Source organism: Salvelinus namaycush, chromosome 33 (genome assembly GCF_016432855.1).
Source record: "Salvelinus namaycush isolate Seneca chromosome 33, SaNama_1.0, whole genome shotgun sequence".
NCBI lineage: Eukaryota > Metazoa > Chordata > Actinopteri > Salmoniformes > Salmonidae > Salvelinus > Salvelinus namaycush.
The window spans coordinates 24,462,426-24,480,299 of NC_052339.1; the positions used below are offsets into that span (position 1 = coordinate 24,462,426).

Consider the following 17,874-nt stretch of genomic DNA (forward strand, 5'->3'; position numbering starts at 1 on the left):
TCCAATAATCGGTATCTGCGTTGAAAAATCATAATCGATCGACCTTTACTCTGAATGTCCTTGAGTAGCCCAGCCAGAGCTCGTACTTGAACCCGATCGAACATCTGGAGAGACCTGAAAATAGCTGTGCAGCGATGCTCCCCATCCAACCTGACAGAGTTTGAGAGGGTCTACAGAAAATAAAGGAGAAACTCCCGAAATGGAGGTGTGCCAAGCTTGTAGCATCATACCCAAAAAGACTCGAGGCTGTAATCGCTGCCGAAGGTGCTTCAACAAAGTACTGAGTAAAGCGTCTGAATACTTATGTAAATGTCATATTTCAGTTTTTGTATTTTTAATACATTTGCAAAAATTTCTAAACCTGTTTTTATTTGTCATTATTGGGAATTGTGTGTAGATTGAGGACAGGAAAAAATACAATTTAATCCGTTTTAGAATAAGGCTGTAAAAATGTGGAAAAAGTCAAGACCTCCGAATACTTTCTGAATGCAATGTGTATATACTCAACAAAAATATAAACGCAACATGAAAAGTTTGGTCCCATGTTTCATGAGCTGAATTAAAAGATCCCAGTTTTTTGCTGAAATTTGTTTACGTCCCTGTTAGTGAGCATTTATCCTTTACCAAGATTATCCATCTACCTGACAGGTGGGGCATATCAAGAAGTTGATTAAACAGCATGATCATTACACAGGTGCACCTTTTGCCAGGGACTATAAAGGCCACTAAAATGTGCAGTTTTTTCACATGACATAGATGTCTCAAATTGAGGTGGGCAAGACAAAGGAGATGATTGTGGACTACAGGTAAATGAGGGCTGAATTTAATGTTTATTTCTTTATCATAAGCTGCCTCCAATGTCGTTGTAGAGAATTTGGCAGTTCGTCCAACCGGCCTCCCAACCGCAGACTATATGTATAGCGTCGAGTGGGCCAGCGGTTTGCTGATGTCAACGTGATCAAAGTGCCCCATGATGGGGTTGTGGTATGGGCAGGCATAAGCTACTGACAATGAACACAATTGCATTTTATTAATGGCAATTTGAGACACATTGTGAGGCCCATACATAAAAAAAAATAAAAAAAAGCATTCTGTGACCATCACATCTCTATTCCCAGTTGTGAAATCTATTGATTTGGGCCTCACTTATTTATTTCAATTGACTGATTTATTCATATGAACTTTAACTCTGTAAAATCTTAGAAATGGTTGCATTTTTTTGAATATTTTTGTTCCGTATATATTGTTATGGATTACTTCATTGTTGGAGTTAGAGCTTGCAAAAAAAAGAATTTCACTCTACTTGTGCATGTGACATGAACTTGAAACTAGTTGTTAGTCGGCTAGCTAGGTGGTGGTAACCTCAGCAAATTTGCTAGTCAAAGTTGAGTAGGAGTGATGTGACAGTGACTTACATCCTGGCCCCTTTTATTTGTGTGTTTTTGCATGCTTCTTATCTTGAGGCATGTGAAGTTAACATACGTCAACTGAAAAACTTCTCTAACTTTTGAACCAGTACGCCTGATTCACCTAGTGAACTAATCATCAAGCTCTTGATTAGTTAAATCAGATTGGCTGGTGGGGGAATGTAACAAATGTTGATTTGCTGAACTTGCCTGGGCACTGGTCCAAGCAGGTTTGGAAATGGAATATGTTGCATTGAAAGATCCCTATGGTATAAAATATTGGCATTCATTGCCATTATCCATGTGTCTAAATGGTGGACACAGAGAGATGACAGACATTGGTGGTTGTTGGGATTTCAGAAGTCCACTGTCTCATAGTATACTCAAACAGGTCACATTTACAATACAGTTCGTCATCTTAACTAGCAAGACACATTTTGCATATCTTTTGTGTATCCAATGTCCATGGTTTAATAAATAATCTCTCTCTCTTTCTCTCCTCTTCTCTATGCTCTCCATCCTGGTCCACAGAATGTCATCAGAGTACAAGAGTCTGGATCCCTCTGACCACGGACCGTCTCCTCCCCTGAGCAGCACTGGGGGGGGCTCCCCCTCAGACAGCCCCTCCCCTGCCTCCACAGACAGGCGCCCCCGTGGCCGGCCTCGTAAGGATGCAGGCGCTCCCACCCGAGTACCCACACCTCAAAAGAAGTAGGTCCCATTCACTCTAACCTTGGTGTGACGCTTATTGGGGGGTGCCTGTGCTTGGGTTTGACTGCTTTGCTGATGGTGTCGCCCTCCATGGTTTCACTGGGCCGTGTGGCATTTGGCCAGTCTTATGTTATCCTTTTTGGTGTATTTTACTAAGCAGTTTAGTTGTTCTGGAGGGGGTCTTTGTTTTTGGTGGTAGTGAGATGTAAAGGTTAAATTCATATGGTAGAGGATAAAAATACCATTAAGTCTACCGACTGATCTCTCTGTGGCTGGTTCAAGCTCAATCTTGCCATTTCTTTCAAAGCAGCTTTTTCCCCAATTTGTAATAATCACCCTACCTCATCCCCACAACCCCATAGGTCCACTAAATCAATTTATTAAGTACCATGAATTATTAAATCTGCTACTCACTACTCACTACTAGGCCTCCCAAATGAATCATACGAGTGCAAGGAAGGGCATGTGAGCTGATGTGTCTGCAGGGATAACCCAAGTTAGCCCCAAACATTACACGTGGGGATGGGGATTTGTGTGTGTGTTTGGAGAGGGAAGCAGAATGACGAAGCGTGACGTGGATCTAAGCTATGCACAGATTCCACCTCGAGGAGCCACTCAAGTGTTTTGAGGTGCATTAGCACTGAGGAAGCTGAGCGCCCGCGAGGCACACAAGGAGATGCTGCCTAGAAACAAACAATGTACGCGGCTATTAATGTTTTTCTCTTTTGGTTGTTACATTTTTGTCTCCGAGATATCCCCACTTTCATCTTTTCACGTGGCAAGACTCATAAAGGAGAGAAAGTATTGCTTTCATCCTGGTGTCTTATTGGTCTAATGTCATTCCTATGTAGCTACCTTCTATCAGTGTACAACAAAACCAACCCGGAAGAACTGTAGGAGATGGACTGCTCAAATGACATGGAGAAGGAGTACACTGTAATTTTGTGGGGAGGGGGTTTGATCTTCAGATGGAGGGTGTGCTTGGTTACTTCCTACTAATGTGACATCCACTGAGTGGCGTGTAACAAGCCTTTGTTAGCTAAGCTAGCTGCCTTGTACAGGGGAACATTGGGGCCTCCTCTTTATAGATAGAGTAATGTTCCTCATACGCACCACGCTGATATCGGCCACATTATAGGCCCTTTCCCACCTGGACAAAACTAACACCTATGTGAGAATGCTGTTCATTGACTACAGCTCAGCGTTCAACACTATAGTGTCCATTAAGCTCATCACTAAGCTAAGGACTGTGGGACTAAACACCTCCCTCTGCAACTGGATCCAACTGGATCCTGGACTTCCTGACTCCAACACCATCATTAAGTTTGCTGACGACACAACAGTGGTAGGCCTGATCACCAACAATGATAAGACAGCCTATAGGGAGGTCAGAGATCTGGCAGTGTAGACAACAACCTCTCTTTCAATGTGATCAAGACAAAGGAGATGATCGTGGATTACAGGAAAAGGCCGGCCAAACAGGCCCCCATTAGCGTCGACGGGACTGAAGTGGAGCGGGTAGAGAGTTTCAAGTTCCTTGGTGTCCACATCACCTACAAACTATCATGGTCCAAACACAAGACAGTCGTGAAGAGAGCACGACAACACCTATTCCCCATCAGGAGACTGAAAAGATTTTGCATGTGTCCCCAGATACTCAAAGTTCTACAGCTGCACCATCGAGAGCATCCTGACCAGTTGCATCACTGCCTGGTATGGCAACTGCTAGGCATCCGACCGTAAGGCTCTACAGAGGGTAGTGCGTACAGCCCAGTACATCACTGGGGCCTAGCTTCCTGCCATCCTGGACCTAAATGCTAGGTGGTTTTTACACCGCTGCTACTCACTGTTTATTATTTATGCATAGTCACTTTACCCCTACCTACATGTACACATTACCTCGACTAACCTGTACCCCCGAACCTTGACTCGGTACTGCTACCCCCTGTATATAGCCTTGTTATTGTTATTTTATGCGTTAGTTTATTTAGTAAATATTTTCTTAACCAACAACGCAGTTCAAGAACTAGAGTTAAGGTTCTTGTAAGTTAGCATTTCACGGTAAGTTGTATTCGGCGCATGTGACAAATAAAATTTGATTTGAGTTTGATTAGCATGGCACCTGACACTGCAGGTAGAAACGCCATGGGGCCGAATAGCTGATGGCGCTTTGCATGCTAACACTGTCACGGTACCGTATGTACTCTGCCTTGGGGGCGACTGCCTAACAAGCGGCCTTAGTGTATTTCCAGTTTGTTGCCCTTCATATACATAGTATTGGATAGAAATGCCAACTGAGAACCCATAATCCTGAGGTTCTTTTTGACAGCCCTGCCACTTGGTTTGGTATAAAGGGATGGGGCTAGAGAAATGTAACCACTCAAATTCATGCTCGATGGATGCAACCAACAGTCATATAATTGGCTACGACAGCTGTACTAAGCTAACGAGGTGTGTGTGTGTGTGTGTGTGCACGCGTATGTACAGTGCATTCGGGAAGTATTCAGTCTTCTTGATTTTTCCACATTTTGTTACGTTACAACCTTATTCTAAAATTGATAGTTTTTTTTGTCCTCATCAATCTACACACAATACCCCATAATGACAAAGTAAAAACAGGTTTTTAGATCGTTTTTATAAATTTTCCAAACATACATTTACATAAGTATTCAGACCCTTTACTCAGTACTTTGTATAAGCACCTTTTGGCAGCGATTACAGCCTCGAGTCTTATTGGGTATGACGCTACAAGCTTGGCACACCTGTCTTTCAGGTCTCTCCAGAGATGTTAGCTCGGATTAAATTCCGGGTTCTGGCTGGGCCACTCAAGGATATTCAGAAACTTGTCCCGAATCCACTCCCGAATCCACTCCTGCGTTGTCTTGGCTGTGTGCTTAGAGTCGTTGTCCTGTTGGAAGGTGAACATTCGCCCCAGTCTGGAGGTCCTGAGCGCCCTGGAGCAGGTTTTCATCAAGAATCTCTCTGTACTTTGCTCCATTCCGCTTTCCCTCGATCCTGACTAGTCTCCCAGTCCCTGCCGCTGAAAAACATCCCCACAGCATCATGCTGCGACCACCATGCTTTGCCGCAGGGACGGTGCCAGGTTTCCTCCAGACATGACGATTGGCATTCAGGCCAAGGAGTTCAATCTTGGTTTCATCAGACCAGAGAATCTTTTTTCTCATGGTCTGAGAGTCCTTTAGGTGCCTTTTGGCAAACTCCAAGCGGGCTGTCATGTGCCTTTTTACCGAGGAGTGGCTTCCATCTGGCCACTCGACCATAAAGGCCTGGTTGTTGGAGTGCTACAGAGATGGTTGTCCTTCTGGAAGTTTCTCCCATCTCCACAGAGGAACTCTAGAGCTCCGTCAGTGCTGCAGATATTTTTTGGTACCCTTCCCAGATCTGTGCCTCGACTCAATCCTGTCTCGGAGCTCTACGGATTTTTCTGTCTATTGTGGGACCTTTATATAGACAGGTGTGTGCCTTCCCAAATCATGTCCAATCAATTGAATTTACCACAGGTGGACTCCAATCAAGTTGAAGCAACAGCTCAAGGATAATCAATGGAAACAGGATGCACCTGAGCTACATTTTGTCTCATAGCAAAGGGTCTGAAAACGTATGTAAATAAGTTATTTCTGTTTTTTATTTTAAATATTGGGTATTGTGTTAAGATTGAAGAGAAAAATAAAGAATATATATTTTTTAATAAGTCTAAAGTAACAAAGTGGGAAAGTCAAGGTCTGAATAATTTCGGAATGCACTGTATAAGGTATTTATGTAGGCCTATATTATTATTATTATTATTATTTCAAAAGGCCATTGGACATTCCAAAATGTCCCAGATTGTGTCTTAAAACTCCTGGGCGCTACTTAGTGGTGTTTAAAACTCTTAACAGCTTGGCTGGCCTAGACAAAATGTCACCTGGGCTGATTATGGGCCATAAACACATGACTGGTGTTAAAATGATGTCACCACTGACTTCCTATGAAAATGTGTGCATGGGTGATGCTGTGTGCTCCTGGTCTGTTTGTCTATTAGTATTCTTCTGGGGTGTGTGTGTAAACTTGTGTAAATATTTGTATGAACATAAACTGAACATGTTCCACAGACATGTGACGAACAGAAATTGAATAAAATGTCCCTGAACAAAGGGGGGGGGGGGGGGGGGGGTCAAAATCAAAAGTCAGTAAGTATCTGGTGTGGCCACCAGCTGCATTAACTTCTCTAGGATAAGGGGCAGCAAATTCACTATTGGATAAATATCGTGCCCAATTTCAACTTCCTTCTACTCATCCCCAGAATATAAGATATGCATATTATTAGTAGATTTGGATAGAAAACACTCTGACGTTTCTAAAACTGTTTGAATCATGTCTGTAAGTATAACAGAACTTATGTAGCAGGCAAAACCCCGAGGACTAACCATTATTCTTTTTTATTTTTCTAATCACCCTGTTTTCAGTTCCTACCGCTTCCACTGGATGTCACCACTCTTTGGAAATAGGTTGAGGTTATTCCTTTGTGCAATGAAGAAGTGAGGCCACCTGGAAACAGTGTAACGTCATGTGTACTGTTTGAGAGTTGCGCAAGACTAGAAAAGTAGCGTTAGTTTGTTGATCTCCTGTATTGAAAACAGATAGACCCGTCTTCAATTTGATCGATTATTAACGTTTACAAATACCTTAAGTTGTATTACAAAAGTAGTTTGAAATGTTTTGGCAAAGTTTACAGGTAATTTTTGAGATATTTTGTAGTGACTTTGCACAAATTGGAAGCTGTTTTTTTCTGGATCAACCGTGCCAAATAAATGGACAATTTGGATATATATGGACGGAATTAATCGAACAAAAGGACCATTTGTGATGTTTATGGGACATATTGGAGTGCCAACAAAAGAATCTCTTCAAAGGTAAGGCATGATTTATATTTTATTTCTGTGTTTTGTGTCGTGCCTGCAGTGTTGAAATATGCTACACTCTCTTTGTTTACTGTTGTGCTATCATCAGATAATAGCATCTTATGCTTTCGCCGAAAAGCCTTTTTGAAATCTGACATGGTGGCTGGATTCACAACGAGTGTAGCTTTAATTTGGTATCTTACATGTGTGATTTAATGAAAGTTTGATTTTATATCATTTTTTTAAAATTTGGCGCTCTACATTTTCCCTGGCTATTGGCCAAGTGGGACGGTAGCGTCCCATATATCCTAGAGAAGTTAGGTACCGCAGTGCATCTCCTCCTCATGGACTGCACCAGAGTTGCCAGTTCTTGCTGTGAGATGTGTTTCAGGGAGCGTTTGACAGTGATGAGTGGAGGTCCTTTGACCGCTGACCCATTACGGATGCAGGCAATGATGCAGTGATCGCTGAGATCTTGGTTGAAAACAGCAGAGGTGTATTTAGAGGGCAAGTTGGTTAGGATGATATCTATTAGGGTGCCCGTGTTTACGGCTTTGGGGTGGTACCTGGTACCAGAGGGCATCAAGCTTAGATTGTAGGATGGCTGGGGTGTTAAGCATGTTCCAGTTTAGGTCGCCTAGCAGCACGAGCTCTGAAGATAGATGGGGGGCAATCAGTTCACATATGGTGTCCAGAGCACAGCTGGGGGCAGAGGGTGGTCTATAGCAGGCGGTAACGGGGAGATACTTGTTTTTAGAGAGGTGGATTTTTAAAAGTAGAAGTTCAAATTGTTTGGGTACAGACCTGGATAGTAGGACAGATCTCTGCATGCTATCTTTGCAGTAGATTGCAACTCCGCCCCCTTTGGCAGTTCTATCTTGTCGGAAAATGTTGTAATTAGGGATGGAGATTTCAGAATTTTTGGTGGTCTTCCTAAGCCAGTATTCAGACACGGCTAGAACATCCGGGTTGGCAAAGTGTGCTAAAGCAGTGAATAAAAAAACTTAGGGAGGAGGCTTCTAATGTTAACATGCATGAAACCAAGGCTATTACGGTTACAGAAGTCATCAAAAGAGAGCGCCTGGGGAATAGGAGTGGAGCTAGGCACTGCAGGGCCTGGATTCACCTCTACATCACCAGAAGAACAGAGGAGGAGTAGGATAAGGGTACGGCTAAAAGCTATGAGAATTGGTCGTTTAGAACGTCCGGAACAGAGAGTAAAAGGAGGTTTGGAAGATTTAAAATAGCTTCAAGGTATAATGTACAGACAAAGATCTGGTAGGATGTGAATACAGTGGAGGTAAACCTAGGTATTGAGTGATGATGAGAGAGATATTGTCTCTAGAAACATCATTGAAACCAGGTGATGTCATCGCATGTGTGGGTGGTGGAACTGAAAGGTTGGATAAGGTATAATGAGCAGGGCTAGAGGCTCTACAGTGAAATAAGCCAATAAACACTAACCAGAACAGCAATGGACAAGGCATATTGACATCAAGGAGAGGCATGCTTAGTCGAGTGATCATAAGGGTCCAGTGAGTAGTGAGGTTGGTTGGGGTCACGGCGATTCAGACAGCTAGCCGGGCCATCAGTAGCAAGCTAGCATAGGATGGAGGTCTGTTTTTAGCCAACTCGTGCGTTTCCGTTGGTAGATTAGTAGGGTTCCGTGTGGTAGAGGGGATCAATCCAATTGGCAAAATAGATATAGTTATAGTAACCCAAGAAAAATTGTCCGATAGACCTATTCAGATAGCAGCCGATAAGACAGCTAACGATTAGCGGGCCGCAGATGGGCGTTCAGGTAAAGTCGCGACGGAGGGACCAGTTGGATAACTCCCGCGGGCAGATAATGTCGGTAGTCCAGTCGTGAAGGCCCGGTGGGGCTCCGCATCGGCAGTAAAACGGGTCCGAATAGGTGATTGTAGCCCAGGAGTGGCTGATGGAACTCTTCAGCTGGCTAGCTCAGGCACCTGCAAGTTCCCGGACATTTCTGGGGGGAATGGCCCTAGCCCTCACCCTCCGATCCAACAGGTCCCAGACGTGCTCAATGGGATTGAGATCCGGGCTCTTTGCTGGCCATGGCAGAACACTGACATTCTTTCTTGCAGGAAATCACACACAGAACGAGCAGTATGGCTGGTGGCATTGTCATGCTGGAGGGTCATGTCAGGATGAGCCTGCAGGAAGGGTACCACATGAGGGAGGAGGATGTCTTCCCTGTAATGCACAGCTTTGAGATTGCCTGCAATGACAACAAGCTCAGTCCGATGATGCTGTGACACACCGCCCCAGACCATGATGGACCCTCCACCTCCAAATTGATCCCGCTCCAGAGTACAGGCCTCGGTGTAACGCTCATTCCTTCGACGATAAACGTAAATCCGACCACCGCTGGTGAGACAAAACCGCGACTCGTCAGTGAAGAGCACTTTTTGTCAGTCCTGTCTGGTCAAGCGACGGTGGGTTTGTGCCCATAGGCGACGTTGTTGCCGGTGATGTCTGGTGAGGACCTGCCTTACAACAGGCCTACAAGCCCTCAGTCCAGCCTCTCTCAGCCTATTGCGCACATTCTGAGCACTGATGGAGGGATTGGGCGTTTCTGGTGTAACTCAGGCAGGTGTTGCCATCCTATACCTGTCCCGCAGGTGTGATGTTCGGATGTACCAATCCTGTGCCGGTGTTTTTACACATGGTCTGCCACTGCGAGGACGATCAGCTGTCCGTCCTGTCTCCCTGTAGCGTTGTCTTCGGCGTCTCACAGTACGGACATTGCAATTTATTGCCCTGGCCACATCTGCAGTCCTCATGCCTCCTTGCCACATGCCTAAGGCACGTTCACGCAGATGAGCAGGGACCTTGGGCATCTTTCTTTTGGTGTTTTTGAGTCAGTAGAAATGCCTCTTTAGTGTCCTTTCTTTAGTGGCCTCTTTGGTGTCCTTTCATAACTGTGACCTTAATTGCCTACCATCTGTAAGCAGTTAGTGTCTTAACGACCGTTCCACAGGTGCATGTTCATTAATTGTTTATAGTTCATTGAACAAGCATGGGAACAGTGTTTAAACCCATTACAATGATCTGTGAAGTTATTTTGATTTTTACGAATGATCTTTGAAAGATAGGGTCCTGAAAAAGGAAAATTTCTTATTTTCCTGAGTTTAAATACACATACTATATATACACACTGTTCAAAAGTTTGGGGTCACTTAGAAATGTCCTCGTTTTCGAGAGAAAAGCAAAAATAATGTGGTCAATTAAAATAACATCAAATTGATCAGAAATAGTGTAGACGTTGTTAATGTTGTAAATGACTATTTTAGCTGGAAAGGCAGATATATTTTAGGCGTACAAAGGCCCATTATCAGCAACCATCACTCCTGTGTTCCAATGACACGTTGCGTTAGCTAATCCAAGTTTACCATTTGAAAAGGCTAATTGATCATTAGAAACCCTTTTGCAATTATGTTAGCACAGCTGAAAACTGTTGTACTGATTTAAAGAAGCAATAAACTGGCCTTCTTTAGACTAGTTGAGTATCTGGAGCATCAGCATTTGTGGGTTTGATTACAGGCTCAAAATGGCCAGATACAAATAACTTTCTTCTGAAACTCGTTAGTCTATTCTTGTTCTGAGAAATGAAGGCTATTCCATGCGAGAAATTGCCAAGAAACTGAAGATCTCATACAACACTGTGTACTACTCCCTTCACAGAACAGCGCAAACTGGCTCTAACCAGAATAGAAAGAGGAGTGGGAGGCCCCGTTGCACAACTGAGCAGGAGGACAAGTACATTAGTGTCTAGTTTGAGAAACGTCTGTATTTATTTTTTTGTAAATGATGCAGACAATAACATTGAAGCCACAATCTATCTGCAATATTAAAGCTGATCAACCTCCTAAAAAATGAAGGATATTGCACCATTTGCTGTCAAGGGTACTGTTCCCTTTTCCTCCTGTCCTTCATCTTTTTCTGAAGGCAAGCTTGTCCCTACACCCACTCTGTCACTGAAGTGTGTCTCTGCCAGCAGCAAGCCAGGCTGTTTTTATTTTATTTATTTGTTTACAAAGAGTGCAAAAGCTTGGAGTACCTCTTCTGAGAGGGCTTGCATAAACCCAATGGCTGCTGCATGTGGAAATGTCTCCTGTGTAGGCTATGCCCAAGGGGTCAGGGCAATGAATCACTGACTGTTACCTGACCATCTAAATGGCCGGCCTGGTTCGTTCGAAACAGCTGTCAATCATGAGGGTGTTTTACAAATTCTTATGAGATGTTTCTAAATGTAATATGGATCCTTATTAAGCTATAGCAGCGCAGGATGTTTCGTGACATGTTATTGTTATTGATGTCATCAGTGAAATGGGTGTCCCTTTTTTTTAGTGGTCAGACTAGTTCCTATTGATTTGGCCAAAAATAACCCCGTACTCTCTCACAAACACAGACATCCTCCTCGGTGTTGTACTTTATCGGTCTGACAAACTCCCACTGACCCACGTGAGCTTTGTGCCTCTGTGTCGCAGTAGTGCATTATAGTAGTTTTTTTGGTTGCCAGTTCTCACCCCCCCAAAGCCCAACCTAGGACAGTAATAACCCTACCACTGTTTTCTGTGGAGGAGTTTCAACTAAAGTCCTAGGTCTACGTATTTCTAATGGGTCTCTTGCATGTTCTGTATGGGTTAACGGTTCATTTCATTGACCCTTGTTTGCTTTTGGTTGGAGGGAAGGTCCTGTGTTGAGTCAGCATTTCAGAGGTTTCTAGCCTCTAACATTGGGATTGTTTTTGAAGCTGTTAACCAATTGCTTGTAGAAGCTTGCTCTGTAAGCGGGAAATATAAAACCGGAGAGGTAATGGTTAAATGGCATGCTGGGAAACAGCAGAGCCACAGAGAAGGCGGTGTGCTCAGCCCAGCCAGTGTACCCATTCCAGGATTTCGTCACTGCCTTGGGAGGTGGAACTACTTGCAACAGCAGCTTATTTTTTTTCTTTCTCTCTCCCTCTCTCACTCCCCCACTACCACTGTGTCTCACTGTAGTAGAGACCAACTCACTGGATGTGTGTAAAGTCCTTTTAGATATAGGGTTTTTTGTGACTGGTTGTGTTCAGTACCACATGATTTTTGTGGTTCAAAAGTGAAAGATCATGCATAGAATTGGAATCATCAGGACTAGATCCAGCATTTTGCTTGGTGTTTGGTGCCGAGAAACTTTTGATGTGAACCAGTATTATATTGTTTCGAATTTTAAGTCTAACGGTAGCCTAAACTTGGAACTTGGGCTCATAACTTGTCATAAAGACTCTTACGTTATGAACCTTACATTGTACCAGAGGTGGCTTGTGATTATTACCAGCCTACTCCTGTGAGACTGTACACGAGAGTTTCCCAAGAGTTCCAGATGACAGCCCTGGAATAATAGACATCACAGGGAGGGAGAGAGGGAAGCTACACAGGTCCCAGTGGTCTGCTCTTGTCACTCTGGCTTTGGCTAGTGGGTGTTTATCTGCCTTCGGGTTACTCATTAGCCCACATTTCATCACTTGTTAACCTCTGTGCTGCACAGTAGTTACGACGGGTACACGTAAAATCCATTTCGTTGCCCCGGCTTGGCAAAACCAGAGGATTGTGGGTAGTCAGATGGGCATGACGCATGTATTATGCAGTGCCTGTCTAACAGTGAGAGCATCACTGTACATCTGGTTTTCTTCTAGTTTGTTCCGAGGTCTCACGGGGTTCGCATTGTTTGGCTTCATGCATGGATTACTCAACGAATCCCTACGCGGACTTTGAGAGGCTCTGTTTTTTTATCTTATTGTAAACGTCAAGGTTGCATACATTGACTGATATGTTTGTCTTGTGACTTAAGTTTAGTCCTTGCATTCTTTTTGAAAACCGGGCTTACTTGACATAGTTGTTGTTCTATCCAGGGGTGATAATGGACTTCCCTTCCAACACCGTTGGAAAAACAACACAGTGACCGTTAACATAAACTGTCAATTGGAAATTCTGATCTATTCTAGGGGCAGCTGCAGCTCCACCACCACCTAAACTCACATTCATGCCCAACATAGTGTTAAACTAAGCCACTGTTTTGAAGTGTTTTCAGGTTCCCCAGTACCCTAGAAAACCTTCTCTTCATCATAACTTTTCTGGTCTGGCTTCCACCATTCCACTTTCACCTGTCAAGTCCTTTTACTTCAGTTGTTTGGGAGCCAACTTTCCAGAGTATAACTGAGAATACATTGTGCAGTCAAGCATATCAACACTAAAGTGACCATGTCGACCATAGCAATGCTACGGCGACCATAGCAACGCTGCGGTGGCCATGGCGACCATTACAACACTGCGGTGGCTATGGTGACCATAGCAAGTGATGCTCAAAACTAGAGCCATTTAGAGAATTCATAGAAATTGTGGTTGGCATGAATTTCTGACAAGTAAAACCAATACCATGCAGAATGAAGGCAGTATAAAATAAAAAGCTCAACAGTGAGTTAGACTGCTAGTTCTGTAATATCGGCACATAGTTTACTATGCTTGGTGTGGAAGGGAGAGGAGGGGTCTGGCCAGGCCTCTTAACCTGGATTAAACCTGTTCCAGGCCGCGACAATGGCCTTGCATTTTCAATGATGTAGGTCATTGATCAGAGCGCTGGGAGTCAGTTGCCGACGGCAGCATCAGTAGCGGTGTCCTTCTCATCCTAGAAACCCAACCCTGGTCACCCGATGCCTCGGCCCTGGACCTCGCCACCGCATTGTGGCTGGTTAGCTATTTTCGTCATGAATCTTGTTCTGGAGGCAGCTCTGCAGAGTGGTCACTAGCTGACACATTTTAAACCTAACTTTCACCCTAACCCTAACCACACTGCTAACCTTAATGCCTAACCCTAGCCTTAAATTAAGACCAAAATGCACATTTTTGTTTTCATACATTTTTACAATTATAGGCCAATTTAAATTCAAAATTGGCTATCTAAGGGGATATCGCTCAGTTTTGCCTCCAGGACAAAACTCATGACAATAAACGGCAACCTGCCACATTGTGAGAATGGGCCACAAAGCCTCAATTGTTTGCAGTGGAAACCAAATATTTCCAACCACAAACCTTGTGTTTACTTTTGTGGCCTCTAGTTGTTGCTTTTGTCCTCCAAAGAGTTTTGCCTTTGAAAAAAGGCTTATTACATTTCTGGGGTGTTTTTCCCACAGAGCACAAAGCAGGAAATATCTTCTGTTGACGTGAAATATCCCTGTTTCTGATTCTGCTATGTTATTTGGACCAGCTGAGGCTTAGTCCTTGTGTTCTGAACCGGTCTACATCTAGGCTAGTCCATCTGAAGGAGCAGGCCCTTTTGGCCCGGGTGGCAGGCTTTGAGTTTAGTGAGCCACACTGGTAAGTACTCTGAATAGCACCTCTTTGTTCTTGTGCAACACAGAGAGAAAGAGAAAGCGAGCGAGAGCCAGAATGTGCCAGAGCTTTTTAGAGGCTACATTTGCACAGACTCACGATGCATGAGCTGTTCTGGATGGTCCAGCCAAGTGTTCGGAGCTAGACAGAGGAGTGTGTTCTCCCCAGCTTCTCTCTCCCTCTCGCCCTGGTCGTCCCAATGTGTGCAGTCCTATCCCTCTCTCCACTCCAGGGGCTTGTTTTGGATGCGTTGGTTTGGTGCCCTGGTATCCATTGCAGGTTTGGTCTGTAAAGGCTTGCTTGGTAAAGGGAACTGATACGGTCACCAAACTCTGTCTCTGTGTGTGTGTGTGTGTCTCTCTCTGTGTGTGTGTGTGTGTCTCTCTCTGTGTGTGTGTGTGTGTGTCTCTCTCTGTGTGTGTGTGTGTGTGTGTGTCTCTCTGTGTGTGTGTGTGTGTCTCTCTGTGTGTGTGTGTGTGTGTCTCTCTCTCTCTCTCTCTCTCTCTCTCTCTCTCTCTCTCTCTCTCTCTCTCTCTCTCTCTCTCTCTCTCTCTCTCTCTCTCTCTCTCTCTCTCTCTCTCTCTCTCTCTCTCTCTGACAATTCAAACACTGCCAATATTCCCTGTTATTGCTAGTATTTGCTTATATTCACTGTTTTCCAATCTTAAGCTTTTTTATAAATACAGTTTTTGCTGGACTTGCAGCTCGGGCTTCGATGGTAAGAAATGTGACCGTCACCATGGTGATGAGCAGCTGAGCTGTAACTGGGGTGGAGCGGAGGGTCCCATTGACTGCTCTGTGTGAGTCTACAACACCGGTGTTGACAGCGTTGGTTAATACAGAGGGGAAGTGATGAGCTGTGGACTGCACTGCTCAGACCTCCAGAGAGAAGTGAAGAGAAACTGATCTTGGTCCGCCACACTAACCAATGTTACTGGAATGGGTAGCTTTCGCTCAAGTCCAATTTTGAGATACATTTGTCAACAAGTGTCTGTTTAACGGCTACCGAGTGGAGCAGCGGTCTAAGGCACTGCATCTCAGTACTAGAGGCGTCACTACAGTCCCTAGTTCAATTCCAGGCTGTATAACAAACGTCCCTGATTGGGAGTCCCATAGGGCGGCGCATAATTGGCCCAGCGTCTGCCGGGTTTGGCCGGGGTAGGCCGTCATTGTAAATAAGAATTTGTTCTTGACTGACTTGCCTAGTTAAATAAAGGATAAATTAATGGACAGTTGGGTTGCTCCTTAGGCACTTCCTCTGCATCACTGACCTTATAGGCAGTTCTTCTCTGTCACTCCTCGTTCTCACCAACAGACCTTACAGGCAGTTCTTCTCTGTCACTGTTCCTCACACCACTGACCTTTTTATAGGCAGTTCTTCTCTGTCACTGTTCCTCACACCACAGACCTTACAGGCAGTTCTTCTCTGTCACTGTTCCTCACACCACAGACCTTATAGGCAGTTCTTCTCTGTCACGGTTCCTCACACCACAGACCTTACAGGCAGTTCTTCTCTGTCACTGTTCCTCACACCACAGACCTTACAGGCAGTTATTCTCTGTCACTGTTCCTCACACCACAGACCTTACAGGCAGTTCTTCTCTGTCACTGTTCCTCACACCACTGACCTTTTTATAGGCAGTTATTCTCTGTCACTGTTCCTCACACCACAGACCTTACAGGCAGTTCTTCTCTGTCACTGTTCCTCACACCACTGACCTTACAGGCAGTTCTTCTCTGTCACTGTTCCTCACACCACTGACCTTACAGGCAGTTCTTCTCTGTCACTGTTCCTCACACCACTGACCTTACAGGCAGTTCTTCTCTGTCACTGTTCCTCACACCACTGACCTTACAGGCAGTTCTTCTCTGTCACTGTTCCTCACACCACTGACCTTACAGGCAGTTCTTCTCTGTCACGGTTCCTCACACCACAGACCTTACAGGCAGTTCTTCTCTGTCACTGTTCCTCACACCACAGAGCAGCAGGCTGTTCTTACTGTTCATCCTACAGACCTGAATGACAATGTTGTTCCTCCTTGAGCTAAAGTTCTGCATGGGTCTGTTTTTCTGGAGCCACACCAGCAACAGTAATACCGAGCCCCACCCGATACCCGACATCAAAACACATCTATTATTACTACTTCTCTGTCGTGCATTCATGAATTTGTCTGCATGTCTATTCAACATTTGGATAGAAGAAAACCATGCCATAAATTAAGAATGAAATCTTTTTATTTTCACTTTGTGCATGGTTGGTAGCCTTATGTCTGCATCGCCACTCACAGAGTAGAAATTGCATCACAACAAGCTCCTGGGTTTTTAAAAAGTGTATTATCTTGAATTTAAATGTTTCCGACCCGCAATGGAATTGTTCTGAACTGCGAGCCGGCCCACAGGTTGAATTTTATTTTAAAAAATGTATTGCTGCTCACCCGGTGGGTACTGTGAGTATCCAACCTGATGCAGGACTACCTTGAGCAGAGCCTGAAAAGCAGATCAGATCAATGACAGCTTTTCTTTCCCTGTGTGTTTTCAGGGGTCGTAGCAGAGGCCAGTCCCAGGCTGAGGATGAGGACAGCATGGACGGGACGGAGACCACTGAAGCCCAGAACATGCAGGAGATGGGTGAGCTGACTGTCTTGGTCATTATGGAAATGTGTTTGTTTGTGTATACAATGAATTCGGAAAGTATTCAGATCCCTTGACTTTTCCCACATTTAGTTACGTTACAGCTTTATTTTAAAATGGATAAAATACTTTCTTCCACTTATCAGTATACACACAATACCCCACGATGGCAAAGTGAAAACAGGTTTTAAGACATTTTTGGACATTTATAAAATATACCTTATTGACATAAGTATTCAGACCCCTTGCTAAGAGACTCGAAATTGAGCTCCAGTGCATTCTGTTTCCATTGATCATCCTTGAGATGTTTCTACAACTTGATTGGAGTCCACCTGTGGTAAGTTCAATTGATTGGACATATTTTGGAAAGGCACACCAAATCAATTTTTTATTTGTCACATGTGCCGAATACAACAGGTGTAGACCTACTTTACAGTGAAATGCTAACTTACAAGCCCTTAAAACTTCTTATGGTTGCAATCCCGGTAACGGGATGATATGACAACAGCGAGTGAAAGTGCAGGGCGCCAAATTCAAAACAACAGAAATCTCATAATTAAAATTCCTCAGACATACATGTGTCTTATACCATTTTAAAGGTAATCTTGTTGTTAATCCCACCAAGTGTCCGATTTCAAATATGCTTTTCAGCGAAAGCACTACAAACGATTGTTAGGTCACCACAAAACCACAATAAGCACAGCCATTTTTCAAGCGAAATATAGCAGTCACAAAAAGCAGAAATAGAGCTAAATTGAATCACTATGATCTTCATCAGATGACACTCATAGGACTTCATGTTACACAATACATGCATGTTTTGTTTGATAA

At 44.1% G+C, this 17,874-nt stretch overlaps 1 protein-coding gene across 1 annotated transcript in view; it reads left to right on the forward strand.

Annotated features, from left to right (window-relative positions):
* kmt2ca (lysine (K)-specific methyltransferase 2Ca) overlaps positions 1-17,874 on the forward strand; it is a 219,338-nt gene that overhangs the window by 17,969 nt on the left and 183,495 nt on the right. The window contains exons 2-3 of the mRNA XM_038972982.1: positions 1,938-2,117; positions 16,952-17,040. Of these exons, the coding sequence (XP_038828910.1) occupies positions 1,939-2,117; positions 16,952-17,040 (268 nt within the window). The 5' untranslated portion in view covers position 1,938. The remainder of the gene's footprint in view (positions 1-1,937; positions 2,118-16,951; positions 17,041-17,874) is intronic.